Here is a 17,966-nt window from a genome sequence, read left to right as displayed (position 1 = left end):
TAGGCGGGGGGGTCCCGGTGCCGGTCCCAGTGCGGTGCCGCCGGGCCCCGCCGCCACCAGCGTCCAGGCGATCCCCCACGGCGGCCCGAGGAGCGCTCCCGCCCCGTGATGTTCATCAGCGGTGAGGCCTCGCCCTCCGCCGCACCGCCGCTCGGGAGGGTCTCGCCGTGACCGCGTTTGTGTGTGCCCGCAGGGCGGCCGGGGCAGCCCCGGTGCACGGACCGGCCATAGGACGCGCCATCGGAGCGGAGCCTCGCCGGGAGGAGGAGGGCGCTGCAGCCGTGCCCGCCCCAGAGGCGCCGCTGTGAGCCATGGCCGTGGCCGTCACCACGAAGACGGCGTGGAAGCTGCGTGAGTGCGGGGCGGGGGGTGGTAGGAGCCAGCTCGTCCCTGCCCTGGGTGTGGGACGAACGTTGCCGACTGGGATTTTTAACTCCTGGAAGCCCCGTTTGAAAACATAGCGGCACGGGAAATAGCGCAGCCTTGTCACCAAAGGGTCACTCACGGCCTGTATCTTTTTCTGGTTGCTGCTAGCCCAAATGCCCGGCTGGCCCCGCGTGACTCCCATGTGGTACAAGAACAACAGTGAGGGATGGGGCACCTGTCTCGAGGCAGCCTTGGATGTACAGACAGACTGGGGGAGGAGAGGCTGGAGAACAGCCCTGCGGAAAGGGACCTGAGGGTCCTGGTCGATGGCAAGTTGGATATGAGCCACCAGTGTGCCCTGGTAGCCCCAAGGGTTGGATATTTGCCACCAGTGTGTCCTGGGGCACATCAGGCCCAGCATCACCAGCAGGTCAAGGGAGGGGATTGTTCTGCTATGCTCTGTGCTGGTGCAGCCTCACCTCGAGTCCTGGGGGCAGATTTGGGCACCACAGTATAAGAAGGATATAAAGCTTTTAGGGAGCATCCAAAGATGGTGAAGGGTCTAGAGGGAAGCTGTACAAGGACTGGCTGAGGTCTTCTTGGCTTGTTCAGCCTGGAGAAGAGGAGACAGGGCAGAGCTCACCGTGGGCTGCAGCTTCTTCACGAGGAGCAGTGGAGGGGCAGCTCCGATCTCTGCTCTCTGTGACCAGTGACAGGACCCGAGGGAACAGCTGGAGCTGTGCCAGAGGAGGTTTAGGTTGAATATTAGGAAAAGGTTCTTCACTCGTAGGGTGGTCGGGCACTGAACAGTCTCCCCAGGGAAGTCACAGCACCAACCCTGACAGAGCTCAAGGAGCGTTTGGACAACACTCTTGGGCACATGGTGGGATTGTTGGGGCTGTCCTGTGCAGGGCCAGGAGTTGGACTCAATGATCCTTGTGAGTGCCTTCTAGCTCAGGGTATCCTGTGATTCAATGGAAAGCCACCTTCAGAGCCCAGGTCGTGGCAGGGAATCCCCTCAGTGTCAGAGAGGAAGCCCCAAACTCAGCCCATTTGGGGTTGTCCTTCATTGCTGCTCACTGGTTACAGAAGGTTCACTGAGCTCTTCGCTGCAGCAGGAATGAGTTTTCAGGGCCTGTGCGTCTCTCTTGAAATTGCTTTGTAAGAGACAGTAAGAATCTGCTGCTTTTATGTCCATTCTTCCTCTGAAGGAGCAGTAGGCAGTTGCTGACTACCAGTCTCTGTCTGCTTCGCTGGTCACTGGTGAGTTATTTCACGGGAGCTTTCGAGGAATGCTTAGAAGCAGTGGAATGTGGTCATTTGCTGTAGATCTTTGATGTGCGGTATAGAAATTGGCCAGCAGAAATACAGTATCCTTGACTGGTAACACATGAAGGGGTCTGACATAATTGATTTAGCAATTTTGTATCTTTTTGAGCAGAAAGCCAGTTTACTGTGTTATCTTCCCATGCCTGAAACTCCAGTCATAGGAAAAGCTGGAAGTCCATCTATCTCCGTTCCCTAAGTGGGCAGAAGTTCTTGATCTTTGTTTTTGCCAGACTCTGCCCCATCTTAGCATCCTCCTTAGAGCAAGAAGCATTCTGAGTGTTAGGAATGTTTCAGCAATGCTAATTAGGAGTTCAGTGTTACTGGGCTGGTGGGTGATAGCTGATGACAAGAAATGAAACAAAAACGTTTGTGGGTTTAAGGAGATTTATGGGGAAGCGGATCAACCTCTCTGGCCAAGGCAGACTCCTGATTATCACCTGGCTTTTATGAACAAAGGGTTGGATGCTTCCCCAAAGCTTATAAAGTTACAATATAATATTAAGAATGAAATCAAGAGGAAGGAAAAAGCAGAGTTGCTGACACACTCATTTCAGCAGCAATGCTCTGCAGCTGTCCTTTCAATTTTAACTAGTGAGTTGTCTATTAATGCTAATTGTACTGTTGGTTGCCTTCTAGTCCATGTTTTAAGAACACTTTGTTTTACCATTGTCATGTGGAAGTTTGGTCTTTCAACACAAGACAAGCATATTTTCAGATTTGCCCTTCACATGTAATTTGTGGTCTGGTTACCTTTGTAATTTGAAAGGTGTTTCTCCAGCCCAGTTGAAAGTTACGCCGTTTTGCTTTCAAAAAAGCGCTCTGAGAGTTTGAGATCAAAGTACCTGTAATTATTATTGCAGCTGTCTGATATCCTTTTGGATTAATGTGGCGTGTAAAATGTTCAAATTGCTCCTCCCATCCAAACAATCTGAATGAAAGCTGAATCGATGCTCCTGAACCTTTTTACGGACAACTTTCATGACTATTGGACATGCAAGTGCATCTGCCAAAAGCCCCTGCCAAGAATTTGAGTGGAGTTAAAAATCCACCGTGCAAAGGAGATGTCTAAGCAAAGATGCTCATTCAGCTTCTCTTTTGCCCCAAATTGGTTTCTTTATGATGATGTTTCCATAGAGTTCTGTTGCTGCAGTGTCAGAGCTTCCTCTTATCCCCCAGTTTTTTAACAGACATGTAGCATTAATGAGGTTTGTTCTTTTCTGCCCTTTTGGATGGACACTCACCCTCCTTTGTCACAGTTTCATGCTCTGCAGTGCTCAGTTTTGCCTGTATTAGTGGGTATGTAGCAAAGCCTCTGCCAAAGCTCAGGGAAGGGAGCTCCACCTCTCCCCGCTGCTGAGTCCAACTTTTTTTCTGGGTAGGGTAGCAAACTGTACCACTGCTCATCTGCCAGTTCCTCTCAGATTAGACTGTCTGCTGCTGCTGCTTTCTAGAACAGGATTAGAGAGCCTTCCACTAGGTGACTCTGGCTGCTGTGCATTATTGCAGGTAAGGCACCTTCTGTGCTCAGCGTGCTTCACTTGAGCAAATCTTTAAAAGCTCCTGAGCTGCTGCAAGTGAGAGAAGATGCTTTTTGTAAGCCATGTGAGCACTGGAGTCGTGAAGCTTTGGTCAGCAAATGTCTTAAGTGCAGCAGGCAGAGCCGAGAGAGAATGTTTCAAGCAAGATAATAGTGTGACTTCTTATCTGAACAGTGGGCTGCTGCAGGTTGTCTGTAGAAAACTCTAAAGTTTCTGGAGGAAGAATATTTTTTAGTGCTTTTGGAGGAATGGGATGAAAATTGTTATAGTAGTCTGTAATAACTGTTGGCTTTGTTTTGTGCAGAAGAGATCGTGGCCCACAGCAGCAATGTGTCCTCAGTAGTCCTGGGAAAAGGTTCAGGCCGGATGCTGGCCACTGGAGGAGATGACTGTCGGGTCAACATATGGTCAGTTAGCAAGCCCAACTGCATCATGGTAAGAACAGGCCTGTTGTCAGCTTTTTGAGGTTTGGAGGGTGGGGAATGAGGGGAAAGATTGTTGGGCTGTAGCCTGTGGGACTGGTGAATAGTTTACCAACACAAAGCTGGGTGACCAGATTCTAGCTAAAGATAAGGACAGAACTGGGTGCCTGGTGAGGCCCCTGCTCCAGAGAGATTTGGGATGGCTGGGTGCTTGAGCTGGGCCAGTGCTTGCTCAGATAATGAATACTGTGCTTTATATGTTACCAGGCTACAGATAATTAAAGGAAGAGTTTTGTATAAGATCAGCTAGTTTTATAATGCAGGCTACAGGGGCCAGTTTTATACCCTGGAGTTTGGAGTCATAGCAGGAGACATCCCCAGCAGGATGCATTCCCACCTGTCCCACGGTCCCTGACTGCCAGCACAAAGGTTGTCACAATAGTTTGCTGTAGGCTGGGGAGGAGGAATGCTGGGCAAGCATGTTAGCAAGAGTAAGGTTACCCAGCAGTGATCACTAAAGTGTGCCATAAATATATTTAACAGATGTCTGTCCTGAATTGTTTTGTTTTTTTTTTCTTGAGTGGGTGTTATGGAAAACCACCTTTAGCACATGTCCCTTGTCATTTGTTTAATTAACAGCACAATAATGTTGTGGTGTTGAAGGCATTGCTCTAGCCAGTGCAAACCTTGTGAGGGAGAACTCAGGAAAGTAGGATCAAAAAGGCTAAAAGGAGAATGTGTCTGCTTTATTTTTCCATTCTGTGTGTTTTGTCCTCTGAAATTCATCTTTGGTGTTTATGATGCCTGATGTTTCCATGCTGGGAAAGAAGGAGAAGTAAAATTGCAACCCAGGTTAAGTTTGAGCTGTGATTCTCACTAAGCAGAGGCAGTTGCCTGTAGAATATGTAGAGGGTTTCAATTGCACACGGAATCCTAAGACAGCCCCAGTAGAACAGGCAGCTTCCAGCTGGCATTCCCAGCCTCTGTATGTGTGGGAGGCACAGAGCTGGCATAGCTATTTAAAAAGACATATTTGAGGATGGAGTAAAGCAGAGAATATTGCTTAATTGGCAAGCAAAAAGTCTGTAATGGTGGTATTGGTTTCCTGAAGTTAGTTCTAAATATCCTTGTGTTTTACTTAAATACAGACCTTTTCAAAATAGTGATGTAATATGTAATTTGTAAGCTTTCAGGTGCTCAAGGATGAAAGGAATACATACATGTGAATTACTGCCTTATGCCTCAAGTCAATACTTCAGTATTGGGACCATGTTATCACTGGGACACTCATTGCTGGCAGCAATGTATGGCTCCTTCCTTATGTGAAGGCCCTGAAGTAGCCCTGCTTTTGCTCTTGCTTTGATTTTGTAACCAGTTCATGACACTTACATGACCCATTTAGAGAAAACATGGTGCCATTGTGCTTGCACAGCACAGTTTTTATGATGTAAGAATGTGTCAACCTTGTCTGGGCGTCCACACCTAATGTTTAACTACCTGTGTCTCTGTTGATGCATCCTTTCAAAATTAGTCAGTGTGCTCCAGAAAGTGGGATAACGTGGAAGGTGGGTGTGCCATGCTATGTGCAGTGATGGGCTTTAGGGTGCTCTGCCATCCTGGTGGCTGCTGAGGAGAAAGGACCAAGAGAGTTACCCCATCGAGGATGAACAATGCCATGGTTCATACAGGGCTGTGTCAGCAGCTGTTGACTGTGACTAATGGTTCTCTCTGCAGAGCTTGACAGGCCACACAACCCCCATTGAGAGCCTACAGGTCAATCCAAATGAGAAGCTCATTGTTGCAGGGTCCCGGTCAGGGTCCATTCGAGTTTGGGATCTGGAAGCTGCCAAAGGTACGTGTCCATGAGTTTCCACTTCTGTTAATGCACACGTTTTGGAGAACCCTTATGCTTAGTATCTGTGCTGACCCAGAAGGTTCCTGACTTAAGAAGGAGCAGGAGCCTGGCATTGCTTTCATCTTCATTTGCAGCCCTCTCAGAGGGCTTTTGTGCCATTCTACTGAGACTGTAGAGCTGTGTATTCATGCTCAAGCAGAAATTTGAACATGTACTGGGGACACTGATCTGAGGAACTAGTTTCTATGGTTTTGACCTGAGTGTATTGAAATCTACATTCCAGATCCTTTTCCTTGCATGTACAGATAACTAGGTGTATAGAATTTGTATTCAGTCTCAGCTTAAAATAAACCTTAATAAAAGGATCCAAAACCAGATTGGAAGTTTTAAGTGTATTAAGTTCCACTTAAGTCCAGAATTCTCTTACTCGCTGACCTCTTGTTCTTGTTCTTAGGTTCTAACTTTTCTTTTTAGCTCAAGCAATTTTTCTCCTCTCCTGCTCTTGCATGAAATAGACAAAGACCTAATTTTTAATAAATCTTAAAAGCTATGAACTCATTGAACTCTGATCCTTTAAAGGCCTTTAAAGGTTGGGTCATGTTTTATTTATTGCATTTTCCTCAAGTCCAAGACTGAATTTGCAAAGCTGTCATAAATCACCCGAGTGCATTCCAGCAGGAATACCAAATGAGTATTTCTTATAGGTTGCTACTTGTTCATAGAGGGAATGTGCAATGAAAATAGGCTTACACTGGCTGAGCTAAGAAGGCAAACCACAGATGGCATCAATAATGAAAAGCACTTTTGTCATTCAGACAGTTAGAATCAGTTCAGTTATGGAATAGTTTGGCATTACCAGTGGAGAGTAGCTGATCTGGCTGAATTTATTAGGAGACCTATGAGCCAGTGTCTGTGCAAATGACCACTCCAGCTCTGACTCAAGAGCTAATTTCTGCCAGGGGAATCACCAGATGATGGAGAGGGATTGCCCTTGTTATTATCTGAGCAATTTTTCTTCCTCACAGTTGAGTTCTGCATTCGTCTCTCCTTGCAGAGATATGATCTACCAGTTCTACTGGTCTCTTCTGGTTTCCAGAATTACAAGGGCTGTTACTTGATGACTTCCTGAAACACTGATCGTTTCTTTGTCTCCTGCTTCCTAAGTGACCATTCCTGGTCTTTTGGATGCTTCTTGCAAGGGACAATTGAAGGAGTCCAGGGTGAATATTTGAACCTGTGAGATGGTGCCTGGATGGGGTGCAGAGTCCCAGGAAAGGGTCTGTCTGATAGCACTGCAAGGTTAGTGCTGCAGGCAGTCAAATGTCCCTTTCACTTCCTGGCTAAAATTGTTCCTTCCCCAGCCCATTTTGCTGCTGTGTATCAAGTGGAAAAATGCCACAGCAGCCTGCCAGCTGCCTCATTTTCAGAATGGAGACCTTTGGAGTTCACTCCAGAGTTTCCACATGTAAGGACAGGACTTTCATTAGGATCACTGAACATGGGCCCTCTGTTGCTGTTTCTTTGCATTGCAAGGGTAAAGTCAGAAGCGTTTCCATAAAATAATGTATCTGGAGGAAAAAACAATATATAGCATGTCTAATGTGTGTTATATTAGCATGTGATTAATGGTGAGGATAGGATGGCTACACTTCTGAATGCTGTCTGGGGGAAATGAGCTACTAAATATTTGCTCCCTATTCCTTCTCCCTACTCTGCCTCTCCTTTTCCCAGTTCTTCGTACCTTACCGGGTCACAAAGCGAATATCTGCAGCCTTCATTTCCATCCTTTTGGAAGCTTTGTGGCATCTGGCTCTTTGGATACCAATATTAAGGTAAAACCCAGCTTCCACTAGAGATTCCCCTCTTTACTTGCAGTATCTTTGTTTTGAACAGTGCCAGAAGTGTTGGTAGATGCTGCCCATCGTCATTTCCGTGTGTGGGCAGGTGTGTTTGCGAGTGCTTGTGAAATCCCTGCGTGTGTTTTCACAGCAGTAGCTCATGAGTGTGACTCTTCTGGTGTGGAATGTGGCTCTGAGTAAGGTGCCAGCCAAGACCTGGTGTCAGCAAGCACAGGTGTCCTGGTTGCTGTGGGTTGTATCTGTTTCATCAGGCTGGTATTTGACTGTCAGAATTGAGCTGCTGTAGCGTGAAATACTTTAGAAGAGTGATTCTTGCTTGGGGATTTAGGTCAGAAAACATCCCTGAGGCAAAGAGGAGTTCAGCAGCCCCTTCATTCTGCAGTGTCTGTTAGCTTGGTGACAGGGAGAACTCTTGTTCTGGCAGGACCCTTGGGCTCCCTACATACTGCTTCAAACATATCATTTGTTTGCTTTTCTTCCCTGTAGCTCTGGGATGTAAGAAGAAAAGGCTGTATCTTCACATTCAAGGTAAAATGCGTTATTTTCAGGCAAAGAGGGGAGAAAGCTTTCTGTTGAGGACTTGTGAGCAAACCTTAAAGTGATTATGTACAAATAACTTCCTAGTTTTCCAGCATGAGAATAAGATCTGCATGATTTGTGAAGTGGCCTGGCAAAGCTCAGCAGGTCTCCGTGAGCTGTATGGGAATAGGAAATGGATATTATGGAATGTCAATGGATATCATGAGCTATAGAGTGAATGGCTTCATGGGGGATGGAGAGCATCCATGAGGGTTTCTTTTTACGGTGACTGGTATTACCATGCAAGTCCCCACTGCACTGACATGGTTCTGTTCTCGAGGCCTTTTTCTACCCAAAGAATTTGGTGCATATTAATTAGTTTAGAAACCAGAGACTTAGGGTCACAGCACTTCTGTCTGACCATGTGTAAGTCTGTGTAATTTAAAATTGATTCTTATTAACGAAGCCAGATCTGTATTTACCATACTTAAACAGATGGCAGAAATGTCTAGATGAGAGAGATCACACTCATTTAGTGTGGATGGGTTAGTGTCTTCAGTGTAGTGTTCTGCAAGCTGTGGACTCTGTAAAACACTTAATTGATTTTGGTTTATTATATTATATAGGATTGAAAGACAAAAGCCAGAATACTGTTTGTTTTGCTCGTTTCAGGGTCACACAGAAGCAGTTCGATGTCTTCGCTTTAGCCCTGATGGGAAGTGGGTGGCCTCTGCTGCTGATGATCACACTGTAAAGGTAATTTATTGTGACACCCTCCTTATGTGCTCGTGGCATGTGGGAATGCTGGGATCTTTTCATCAGGCATTACCAGCACTCACTCATAAATGCCTTTAGTTCATTAGGCAGCTGCCTGAGCCCTGTGGCTTTGCAAGGACCAGTCTGTTCATGGGCATCCTGTCCAGTAGCCCCCAGAAAATTGCTTCATGTGTTGAAATGCACTTACCTAATAGACATGTTGGCACTGTGAGCATGAAAGTTCAAGTTTTGGTGGTGGTAGAGTTTTGATACCTGAACAGTGGCCTTGGTTCTCTCAGTAAACCTTACAGAATGAGTTATCTACAGCATGTTGCTTCATCACACCAATTTCTGGCTCTGCTTGGTTAATTCAGTAGGGGTGTGTTATCATACACATTGCACGTGATTACCAGCCTGAAAATTGCTGCCAGGGCTGAGCAGAGCAAGAGAAGGAGTTCAGAAAAGTATTGACTGAAGCAGAGTTGTCTCAGTGTTGTCTCATGTGGACTATGAGGGAATGCAGATGAAGGACTGATTTTATTTTCGGTTTCACGTGAAATGAACTGATCAGTCATTTCACTGGATTTTTAAGTGGAGACTAGAGCACTGAAAGAAGGAGTTGCTAAGGGAGTCAGACCTTTTGGATTTTTACTTTTGAGATATAGTTTGTGGGGACAGGTGGAACTGCTGTATTTTATCTCAGTCTCTAAATATAAACCAGAAACTTCTGGGGGACAAATTACATGGAAAATTTAAAAGATAACGTCAAAACAACCCAAAAATGCTGCCTTAAATGACTGGGATACTACTTTTTCCCTGATCGTTGCTTTCTTTGACAGACTTGAGTTTGTTCTTGGAGGGGGGAAGGATTAGAAAGTTGCCAGTACAAGGAAATCCCGAGTGTGTTGGAAATTTCTAACATTAAATCTCTTCAAGTGTCCTTCTGTTCTTTCCTCCTTTCAGCTGTGGGATCTGACTGCTGGGAAGTTAATGTTTGAGTTTACAGGACACACTGGCCCAGTAAATGTTGTTGAATTCCATCCCAATGAATACCTTTTGGCTTCTGGCAGCTCTGACAGGTACATAGGGGGAGGGAGAAAGAAGGGAAATGTATGTCTGTTCTCTTTCTTGTTGCCCTTCCTTGCAGGAACGTGGGAAATAGGAATGTCACACAACTCTAACCAGCAGGACACCCCATCTGTGCTGGGCAGAACATGGGGATTTTGGCTTCTCATCCAAATTGATGGCACCTTCTGCCACACTAGGAACCAATGCGTAGCCTCAAGCATCTCACTAATCCAGCTGACATCCTGTGTGAACAGCAGGCAGCCCTGCTTTGTTAACAGGGTATTTTCTTAGCTCTGGGTCAGCTCTAAATGCCCATCCATGTCTAGAGGCTCTAAACATCTCTGTCTGGATTCACAGATCCTAGCTAGACTTGCCTGTGTAGGGTCACCATTTATGCACAACACTGGAAGTCATTCTAGCTATTAGTGTTTTGTTAAATCCTGGATCCTACAGTGATTTCTAGAGGGATGAGCAACTTTGTTCTGTTGTGTGTACAGGACTGTTCGGTTCTGGGACTTGGAGAAGTTTCAAGTTGTGAGCTGTATCGAAGAGGAGGCTACTCCTGTCAGGTACATTCAATTCCTACTCAAGTGTGCCAGGCAGTGACTAAAGTGGGGGTGAAGAGAGGATTTCCTCGGAGAGAGGAAACTTACTGGGGAGAGTTGCACAGGCCCACCAGGTTGTCCAGGTGAACACCAGATCAGAAGGTTCGTTGTTACAAATGGAGTGGGAGGTGTTCAGTGCAGTCAGGGGCCCACAGGGAATGAGTAAGGTGGGAATGCTGTGCCTGATTCTCCACCCACTTTCCTCCCAGGTGTGTGCTCTTCAACCCAGATGGCTGCTGCTTGTACAGTGGCTTCCAGGATTCGCTGCGTGTGTACGGCTGGGAGCCAGAGCGCTGTTTTGATGTGGTCTTGGTGAACTGGGGAAAAGTAGCTGACTTATCTATCAGCAACAACCAGCTGGTAAGCCACTGCTCCTGAGGCTGGGGGAGGCAGCTGGGAGATACAAGATAAGATCCTCCTGCCTTCTTGCAGGCCTTCTGACCTTTAAGCTTGGATCAGACTGTAAGTGGCCAGGGCTTGCAGTGTGCCCAGCCCTTAGACAAATGTTGTGGGCTTTTGCTTTCAGCAGCCTTAGCTCCACTTTGTCTCTCTTTGGCTTCTGGAGGAAAGAGCTGGGGCTTGGTTTGACCAGTATTTAGAAGCTATGCTTGGCAAAAGTTTTACCCAAGCCTTTCATAAATCGTTGGCAACTTCAAGTTGAAAAAGCCAAAGCACTGAACTGAGCAATCCCCAGGCATGGTTGCTCATGGTCACTCCATCCTGCCTGTTCTCAAAAAGGCTGGTGTGCACCCTGCTCCCTGGTGAATCACCTTGGTCTCTTGCCTCTGCAGATAGGAGTTTCCTTTGCACAAAGCACAGTCTCTTCCTTCGTTGTGGATCTCAGCAGAGTCCCAAAGTCAGATTCTGTTCCTCACGGGCTGATCAGGGACGACCAGCCTCTTGTGCCACCTACCCCCACAGGGTCCTCCCTTCGCCGCATCTACGACAGGCCCTCAACGAGCTGCACCAAGCCACAGAGGTAAGGGAGGCTGCTGGCTTGTTGAACTTCCAGGTGCTAAGGAAATGTACCAGGAACTCAGTTGTCTCTCTGACAACGTGGCTTCCCCTGACATCATCTCTTTTTCCACAGCAGAGTAAAGCACAACTCAGAGAGTGAGAGGCACAGTCCTAGCAGTGAAGATGACCGGGATGAGAAGGAATCAAAGGCTGAGATCAAGAACCAGGAGGATTACAAAGAGATCTTCCAGCCCAAGAATGCCATCTGTCAGTACCTGGGTTTATTGTGCTTTTGAGTTGTGTTTGGATTTGAGCTGAAGACGCTAAGATGGTTCAGTAGATCTGAACTTTGGCTCACTATAACAAAAACTTCACCTGCAACTGGAGAATTTAGAAAACTTTATTATTCTTTAATATTCTTTAATATTCTCTTTGGACACTGAACCACAGATCATGTTGGTGAATGGCTGGAAGGTGGTACCTTTACTAGGGTGCAGTGGTGTCTGGTTAAAGCCTGGCTCAGAATCCAGAGCTCCCTTGTAAACGTGTTGCCTTCCTGTCCTGATTGGGGTGTTACGGGAATTTTATTAGCTTAAAATTTTGTTATGTATAAGGTCAGCAGCCTTCATTAAAGATGAAAGGCAAAAGATTTTGTTAAAGCAGACATTGATGTTTAGGAGACATTGTGCAATGCCCTTTCTAAGGAATTCATAGCCACTGTTTTTATTTACTTATATAAGTCAATTTAACAGGAGCTGACTTTTTTCTAATATCATTTGTTGTGACATCTCTACAGCAGCAATGAACCACAGAGTCAGTTTTGTCCCTTCCATCCATGAAGGCTGAAAGCCTTTGGCTAAACTCAACAATAGTGTCAAGGTCCAAAAGAGATAACTCTGCTTGTTGTACCACTGATTACCCTCATGTGTGGAGTTGCTGGAGATCTCTCAGCTCCAAGGTTGACTTAATCACTAATCTGTAGCCTTGGATGCTCCTTCATTTGTTTATTTTTTTTAATTTTATTCTGTAGGCCGAACTCCTCCTCGAAATGAGCCCTTTCCAGCCCCTCCTGAGGATGGTGAGTATGGAAATGACCCCTTGGTGGGAATGGGGTTAATGGCCCTCAGGAGAGGGAGAGCTGCATGTCTGCAGAAACAGCTCCTTGTAGTCTAGCTATACAGAACCTTTGCTCTCAACCCTTGAGAGGAACACTCAGTGTCTGTTTCCCACTCCTTTTCATCTTGGTAGAGCCTGTAGCTGCAAAGGAAGCAGTGAAGCCCAGCCAAGCTGTGGATGTCCAGACCTCGCTGCCAAAGCAGGAGCTTGTATGTACTGGGTGATCTGTGGTGACTGTTTGTGCTCCCTCTGTGAACGATGTGCGAGTGCTTGAGACTTTATGATTTCTACTCAGGCTGATTTGTTACTGAGGGGCAGTAAAGGGCAGCTCCAGGCTTTGTCCTGCCGAGTGTCATCCCTGAGCAGTGGAATCAAGGCCAGGCCTCTGACAGGGGATAGGTCTGTTGTCTTTGTTCACTGTTTGCTCTTGCAGTGGTGTTTCTCCTTGCATCTCAAAACTGGGGCACTCTGAAGAGAACCAAGCACCAGGTTTCTGCAAGTGCTTGAATTGAGGGTGTTTTGTTGCCAAAATTGTGAGCAGCTGATGGGCCAGTATCCATTATACTGGCTTCTTTAGAATTCTCTCTTAGCCTTCAGGCTGGCCACAGCCCATTGCCCTAATTTCAGATCATCATAACAGTAACAGCACTTGGCACCTCTGCTAGGGCATCACCATGTTCTTTACAAACCTTAATTACATCTTGGTGTGTACCTGAGAGATACTTTATTGCCTCTTAAACTATGCTAGCAAACTGGAGACTGCTTCTGCCTTAGGACCCTGCTGTGAGAGGAAAGCAGGTTAGAAATAAAGGTCATCAGAGTAGGGCCAGACTGTTGCTGCTAGAGCTTTCATCCCAATTTCTCCTTCAGCCTGATCCAGTCCAGAGGCCACCGATAGCCTCCTCAACTTCTTCGGCCAGAACAGAGCCATCGGTGATTCCTGCAGCCAGGAATGAGCCCATTGGCCTGAAGGCCTCTGACTTCCTACCAGTAAGTGTCTCTGGATGATGGTTTCCAGCCGATGTCTGTGTTGGGTGGCATCAGGAAGGGGGTTCTCTGAGGTGCCCCCATTGTGATTGGCAGCAGGGTGGTGTGAACACAGCAGCGTTGAGCCCTGCTCACAAACAACATGTTACCAAAGCAGAAAGGAAAGGGTGAGACAGTCACTGAACAACTCCACATACTAGGCAGTGATTTGTTTAGAAAACTGGTGTCTACCATTACATGGACATAATAATTTTACAGGAATCTCTGCCTCTTGCATCTTGGAGGCTTCTTGGTCTCTCTTGGGAAGGGTATTCCCTTGTCCTAGAAAAGGAGAAAGACCAGAGCATCCTGATGATCCCAAACTCTAAATGTGGTTCCAGCACGGCATGGGCAGGAATCAAATTGAGAGTCTAATAAATTGTGTAAGATTTATACTTTGTAATAAAATCTGCTGATTCCAGATTAATGTTTCACATAAAAAATAGGGTTTATGTGAACGAAGTTCTTCATTAAAACATGGTGGGTTTGGAAACTTACTTTAAATTCACCTTTTTTTGAGAGTTTTTCCAAAGCTTCAAATGTGTTTGTGATTGACACAGTAGAAAAAGCAGAAAAGAAGTAACTGAGGTCAGAACAAATTGGGCATTTCCATTCAAAGGCCAGAGAAAGCTCCCACCCTTCTGTGCCACGCTGCTCTGTTATTGGTGTCTGTACTTCCAGGCTGTGAAAAACCAAAGCCAGACCGAGCTTGTGGATGAGGAAGCCATGTCCCAGATCAGGAAGGGCCACGAGACCATGTGTGTGGTGCTCACCAGCCGCCACAAGAATCTGGACACCGTGCGGGCTGTATGGAGCACCAGTGACATCAAGGCAAGGATGTGGAGATACCTGAGGCTCCTGAGGGGAGCAGCTGAGCAGCTCTGTTTGCTTGTCTGGGGCTGATTCTGCCTCACAAAAAACACAGGGTCTCACAGGTTTTGTCCCCAGGGGTGCACCACAAAGTGCCTCTGCGTCCCACCTGAGGCTGAACAGTCACAAAGAAAGGTGGAGAAAACTTTGCCACTGAGAGAGTTCTTTTCCCTAGCCAACTTCACATTTCCTCTACCTTGTTTTGGAAAAGCAGCACTTGATACTAATTTGCATTAGCCCAACCAGTTTGAGCTTTGCAATAGAAGACTTTTTCTTCTCCTTCTCTCTCAGAACTCTCTGGACTCTGCAGTGGCAATCAACGACCTGTCTGTTGTTGTGGACCTCTTGAATATTGTCAACCAAAAAGCGTGAGTCCTGGGTGAGGGCAGCCCCTGGGATAGCTGAGAGCCATCTGGCTGGGAGTTGGGAGCACTGCCTTGGACCTGCCTCGTGTCTAGTGGGCTGTGGCAGCATGAAATGCATGTGCCAGTAGTCACATTTTCAAGCCTGCAGTGCCAGTACCTGCTGGAGTTATTTGGGGCCAAGGAAAATCAAAGTCTTGGGGCTTCATAAAGTGATTGTGCTGAGAGTCAATGAAATATGTCAGAACCTGCCACTTTCTCTCACGAGGGGGAGTCAGTGAACTTGCTCAGTGAACTTGAGTGTTGCTGCCTGGGCATTTTGCTATAAAGTGTTATTTGTGTCGACTCAGCTTTGTAAAGCTTCAGTCTCCAGTCTCAGGATGTGTCCTTTTCTTTTCAGGTCTCTCTGGAAGCTGGATTTGTGTACTATAGTCCTGCCTCAGATAGAAAAACTACTCCAAAGTAAATATGAAAGGTGAGGCCCCAAGAACATGGTGTGCTTGGGGGACAGGGTGTAGATAGTGGTAAGGGAGCTCCACTGGGCATTTTGTACCTGAAAGAACGTCCTGAGAAATCACAACAGGTACAGTATAATGCTGATATGATGCCTGGAAAATAGCCATGGAGTTGCCAGGTGTGTGTGGGAAAAGATATGGAAAGTATGCATGGGCAGGAAGAGCAGGATAGTGGGATTTGGTGTAGGTGTGTTGGATTGAAGACAGCTCTGGCAGCCAGGAGGGATCACATCAGTGTAAAACAAATGGGCTTTGCTCACTGATGGGAGTGAAGCTGCCAGCTTGGGACAAGGGAATGAAGTCCTGCAACAGCCCTGGAGACTCGTTGTTAGGGGGCAAAAAAATTCAGTCTCTTTCTTAAGATGAAGTTTCTGTTCTTCCTTCTTCTGGGAGAGAGGCTCCTGCCAGAGTCCCTTGGCAGGACATCTTTGCCCTTCAGCAAAGAGGTCCCACTTGGCAGGGTATGTGCCAGGACCTTTGGAACAGGCTTGCTTTGTCAAAGCCTTGAAACCAAGATGTATTGGCCATTGCTCTTCTTCCCTGGTTACAGGTGGTGGAGGGGGACTTGTTTGAGGGCTGTGTGCGGGGAGGACAGGAAGAAATTCAAAGGGGACCCAATGCTCTGTTTTTCAGTTATGTGCAGACTGGCTGCACATCCCTCAAACTCATTCTCCAGAGATTCCTGCCACTCATCACAGACATCCTTGCTGCACCACCTTCTGTTGGAGTGGACATCAGCAGAGAGGAAAGGTGAGGCACACGCTTCCGCTTGCTCCCTGTTGGAACCAGCCTTTCTCTTGGGTGAGCTTTGTCCTCACCATGGAGGCTCTGATACCAGACTGGGCATGCCTTCCCTTTGTCTGCAAACACCAAACCCTTCTGCTCTGACAAAAAGGCCAAGAGACTGCTTTTCCCATTGTCACTGTGCATTGAGTCACACTTAAAGTGTTGGGAGTTAAACCACCCTGTGTCTTCACCCTCTGCTTCACATGAGTTGGCAGCCAGGCCCTGGGTTTCCAGTTCATTCACAGGATAGCTCTGCTTTGAGAATTGGCCTTCAGAAAGCAGCACCTCCTTCCTCCCTGGTCTGTACTGCCAAAGGGGAAAGGGGAGTGAAAGAGCCCTTATGTGGATGCCATTCCCCTGTCTCATCAGGACATGGGCTGAATGCCTGGTGTTTGTCTGCAGAGCTCTGCTCAGATTTCAGCTTTTTCCAGGCCATTTGCGGGGCTTTTCTCTCCTGCTTGAATTGCCTTTCTGGCACTGCAGGAACAGGCACATCTCTTAGGCAGCTGAGGTTTTATGCTGTGTCTGCTGCTGTTTTTTTGCAGGCTCCACAAATGCAAGCTGTGCTACAAGCAGCTGAAAAACATCAGCAATGTCGTCAAGAACAAGTCTGGGCTCAGTGGCCGCCATGGAAGTGCCTTTCGGGAACTGCTTCTCCTCATGGCTGTCCTGGAGTAACAGCCACCACTTCCTCACGTGCAAATACAGGTGGCCAAGCTTCCCTCTGCTCGTGGTCTGGCTGGATTTCAGGTCTCTCCATGTGTCCATCTTTTCCCCCTGCCCCCCCTCCGGAATGGTAGGGAAGTGGAATCTGGCTGGCTGGTCGCCCACCCAGCCCCGGTGCCTTACGGGCTGGATGGAGGACCTGAGTGGAGAGACGTGTGCTGTGTGAGGGGGCCCTGGCGGGTTGAGGGCCCCGCAAAGACCTGTAGGGAAGCTGCTTCATTTCAGCTGTTCATCTCAGCATCAAGCTCTGGCTGCTCTGTGTGTTGGCCGTTCCGTGGCAGGACGGCTCCCAGCCTGCTGTCACCCCTCCTTCCCGCCTGTGCTGTCCATTCTTGTCGCTTGGCCCCATGGGCCGGGGCTGGCTGGCCCCACTGTCGCTGTGCAGCGTGCTGAGGACTGCAGAGACCGCCCCACAAACGCCTGCTGTGGGGTGGAGTGCCCTTTCCATACAGAGGGAACGTCAGCTGCCATGAGGGATCGGCTCCTTTGGCTTCATCCAACATGGGCAAGGACACCGTGCCACCGTGCTGGTGCGGTCTCAAGGACCTGAACCAAGAGGAAGCTGTCTCTTGGCTTCTCAAACATCCCTGCTGGCACCCAGGGATGCAGGAGATTAATATCTTCAGACTGTGCTGTGATCTGAGGTTTTCCTGGACCTGTGAGAATATGTGACTTAAGCAGGACTTGTCGTATGTGTTTGCCTTTGGGGGTGAGGATTTGGGAGGGTGGAGAAACAGAGGGACATGGACTGATTAATGTCTTTCTACATCCACTGGACCACTCTTAGAGGTTCGTTTTTTGGTTTTTTTCCCCCAATAAATGTCTGTCAGAACCTTTCTGTCCCTCTTTCTTCTTTCCTCTGGGGAAAGAGGTTCCTCTTGGTGCTTCCCTGCTCTTCCCAGCCTGTCTCCCATTTTATACACTGGAGCCTGTTCTCCAGGAATCTGTAACTTAAATGAATTTTATTAAAATATTTGTAATTTTTTTTTTTTAAAGTCGTGTTAAATGCCTGAATCTCTTGAAGTCCTGTTTACCTTGGCACAGCTCCTGACTGGGAGCACCCAGGAAAAGCAGGGCCCTGTTCCCTGCGTGTCCCAGGGGAAAGCTGACCATTCTTGCCCTTCCTGCTGGGAGGCTGTGGTGAGCAACGGGAGAGCCAGCACTTGCCGGGTGGCTTGTGGAAATCCCGGGGGTGGTTTCACTCTGCTGGGTTGTTCCCAGCCCAAGGAGCAATGTCATCATTTGGGGTTTGTCCTTCTCCCTGGCCCCAAGCAGATCTCCCTCCCTGCTG

General features: G+C 47.5%; 1 protein-coding gene across 3 annotated transcripts; it reads left to right on the top strand.

Annotated features, from left to right (window-relative positions):
- Positions 1 to 17,670, top strand: KATNB1 (katanin regulatory subunit B1). Of its 3 annotated transcripts, XM_027685256.1 has the most exons (20): positions 4 to 121; positions 194 to 351; positions 3,538 to 3,668; positions 5,390 to 5,507; positions 7,242 to 7,342; positions 7,856 to 7,897; positions 8,561 to 8,644; positions 9,608 to 9,723; positions 10,210 to 10,281; positions 10,527 to 10,677; positions 11,109 to 11,296; positions 11,408 to 11,541; positions 12,305 to 12,352; positions 12,523 to 12,599; positions 13,261 to 13,380; positions 14,098 to 14,247; positions 14,578 to 14,654; positions 15,049 to 15,123; positions 15,797 to 15,913; positions 16,495 to 17,670. In XM_027685256.1, exons 2-20 carry the CDS (start codon positions 312 to 314, stop codon positions 16,625 to 16,627), a joined length of 1,974 nt encoding a protein of 657 aa, XP_027541057.1. In that variant the 5' UTR covers positions 4 to 121; positions 194 to 311; the 3' UTR covers positions 16,628 to 17,670. The 3 variants fall into 3 exon arrangements, with proteins under 3 accessions (XP_027541058.1, XP_027541056.1, XP_027541057.1); XM_027685257.1 differs by having other exon boundaries at positions 1 to 351; positions 11,411 to 11,541; XM_027685255.1 differs by having other exon boundaries at positions 3 to 351.
- The last annotated feature ends 296 nt before the right edge of the window (positions 17,671 to 17,966 follow it).

The sequence above is a fragment of the Neopelma chrysocephalum genome, unplaced genomic scaffold (genome assembly GCF_003984885.1).
Source record: "Neopelma chrysocephalum unplaced genomic scaffold, ASM398488v2 Primary Assembly neopelma1_68b, whole genome shotgun sequence".
NCBI classification, from domain to species: Eukaryota; Metazoa; Chordata; class Aves; order Passeriformes; family Pipridae; genus Neopelma; species Neopelma chrysocephalum.
Note: the sequence above shows the minus strand (reverse complement) of the source record. Positions and strands in the feature narration are given on the sequence as shown.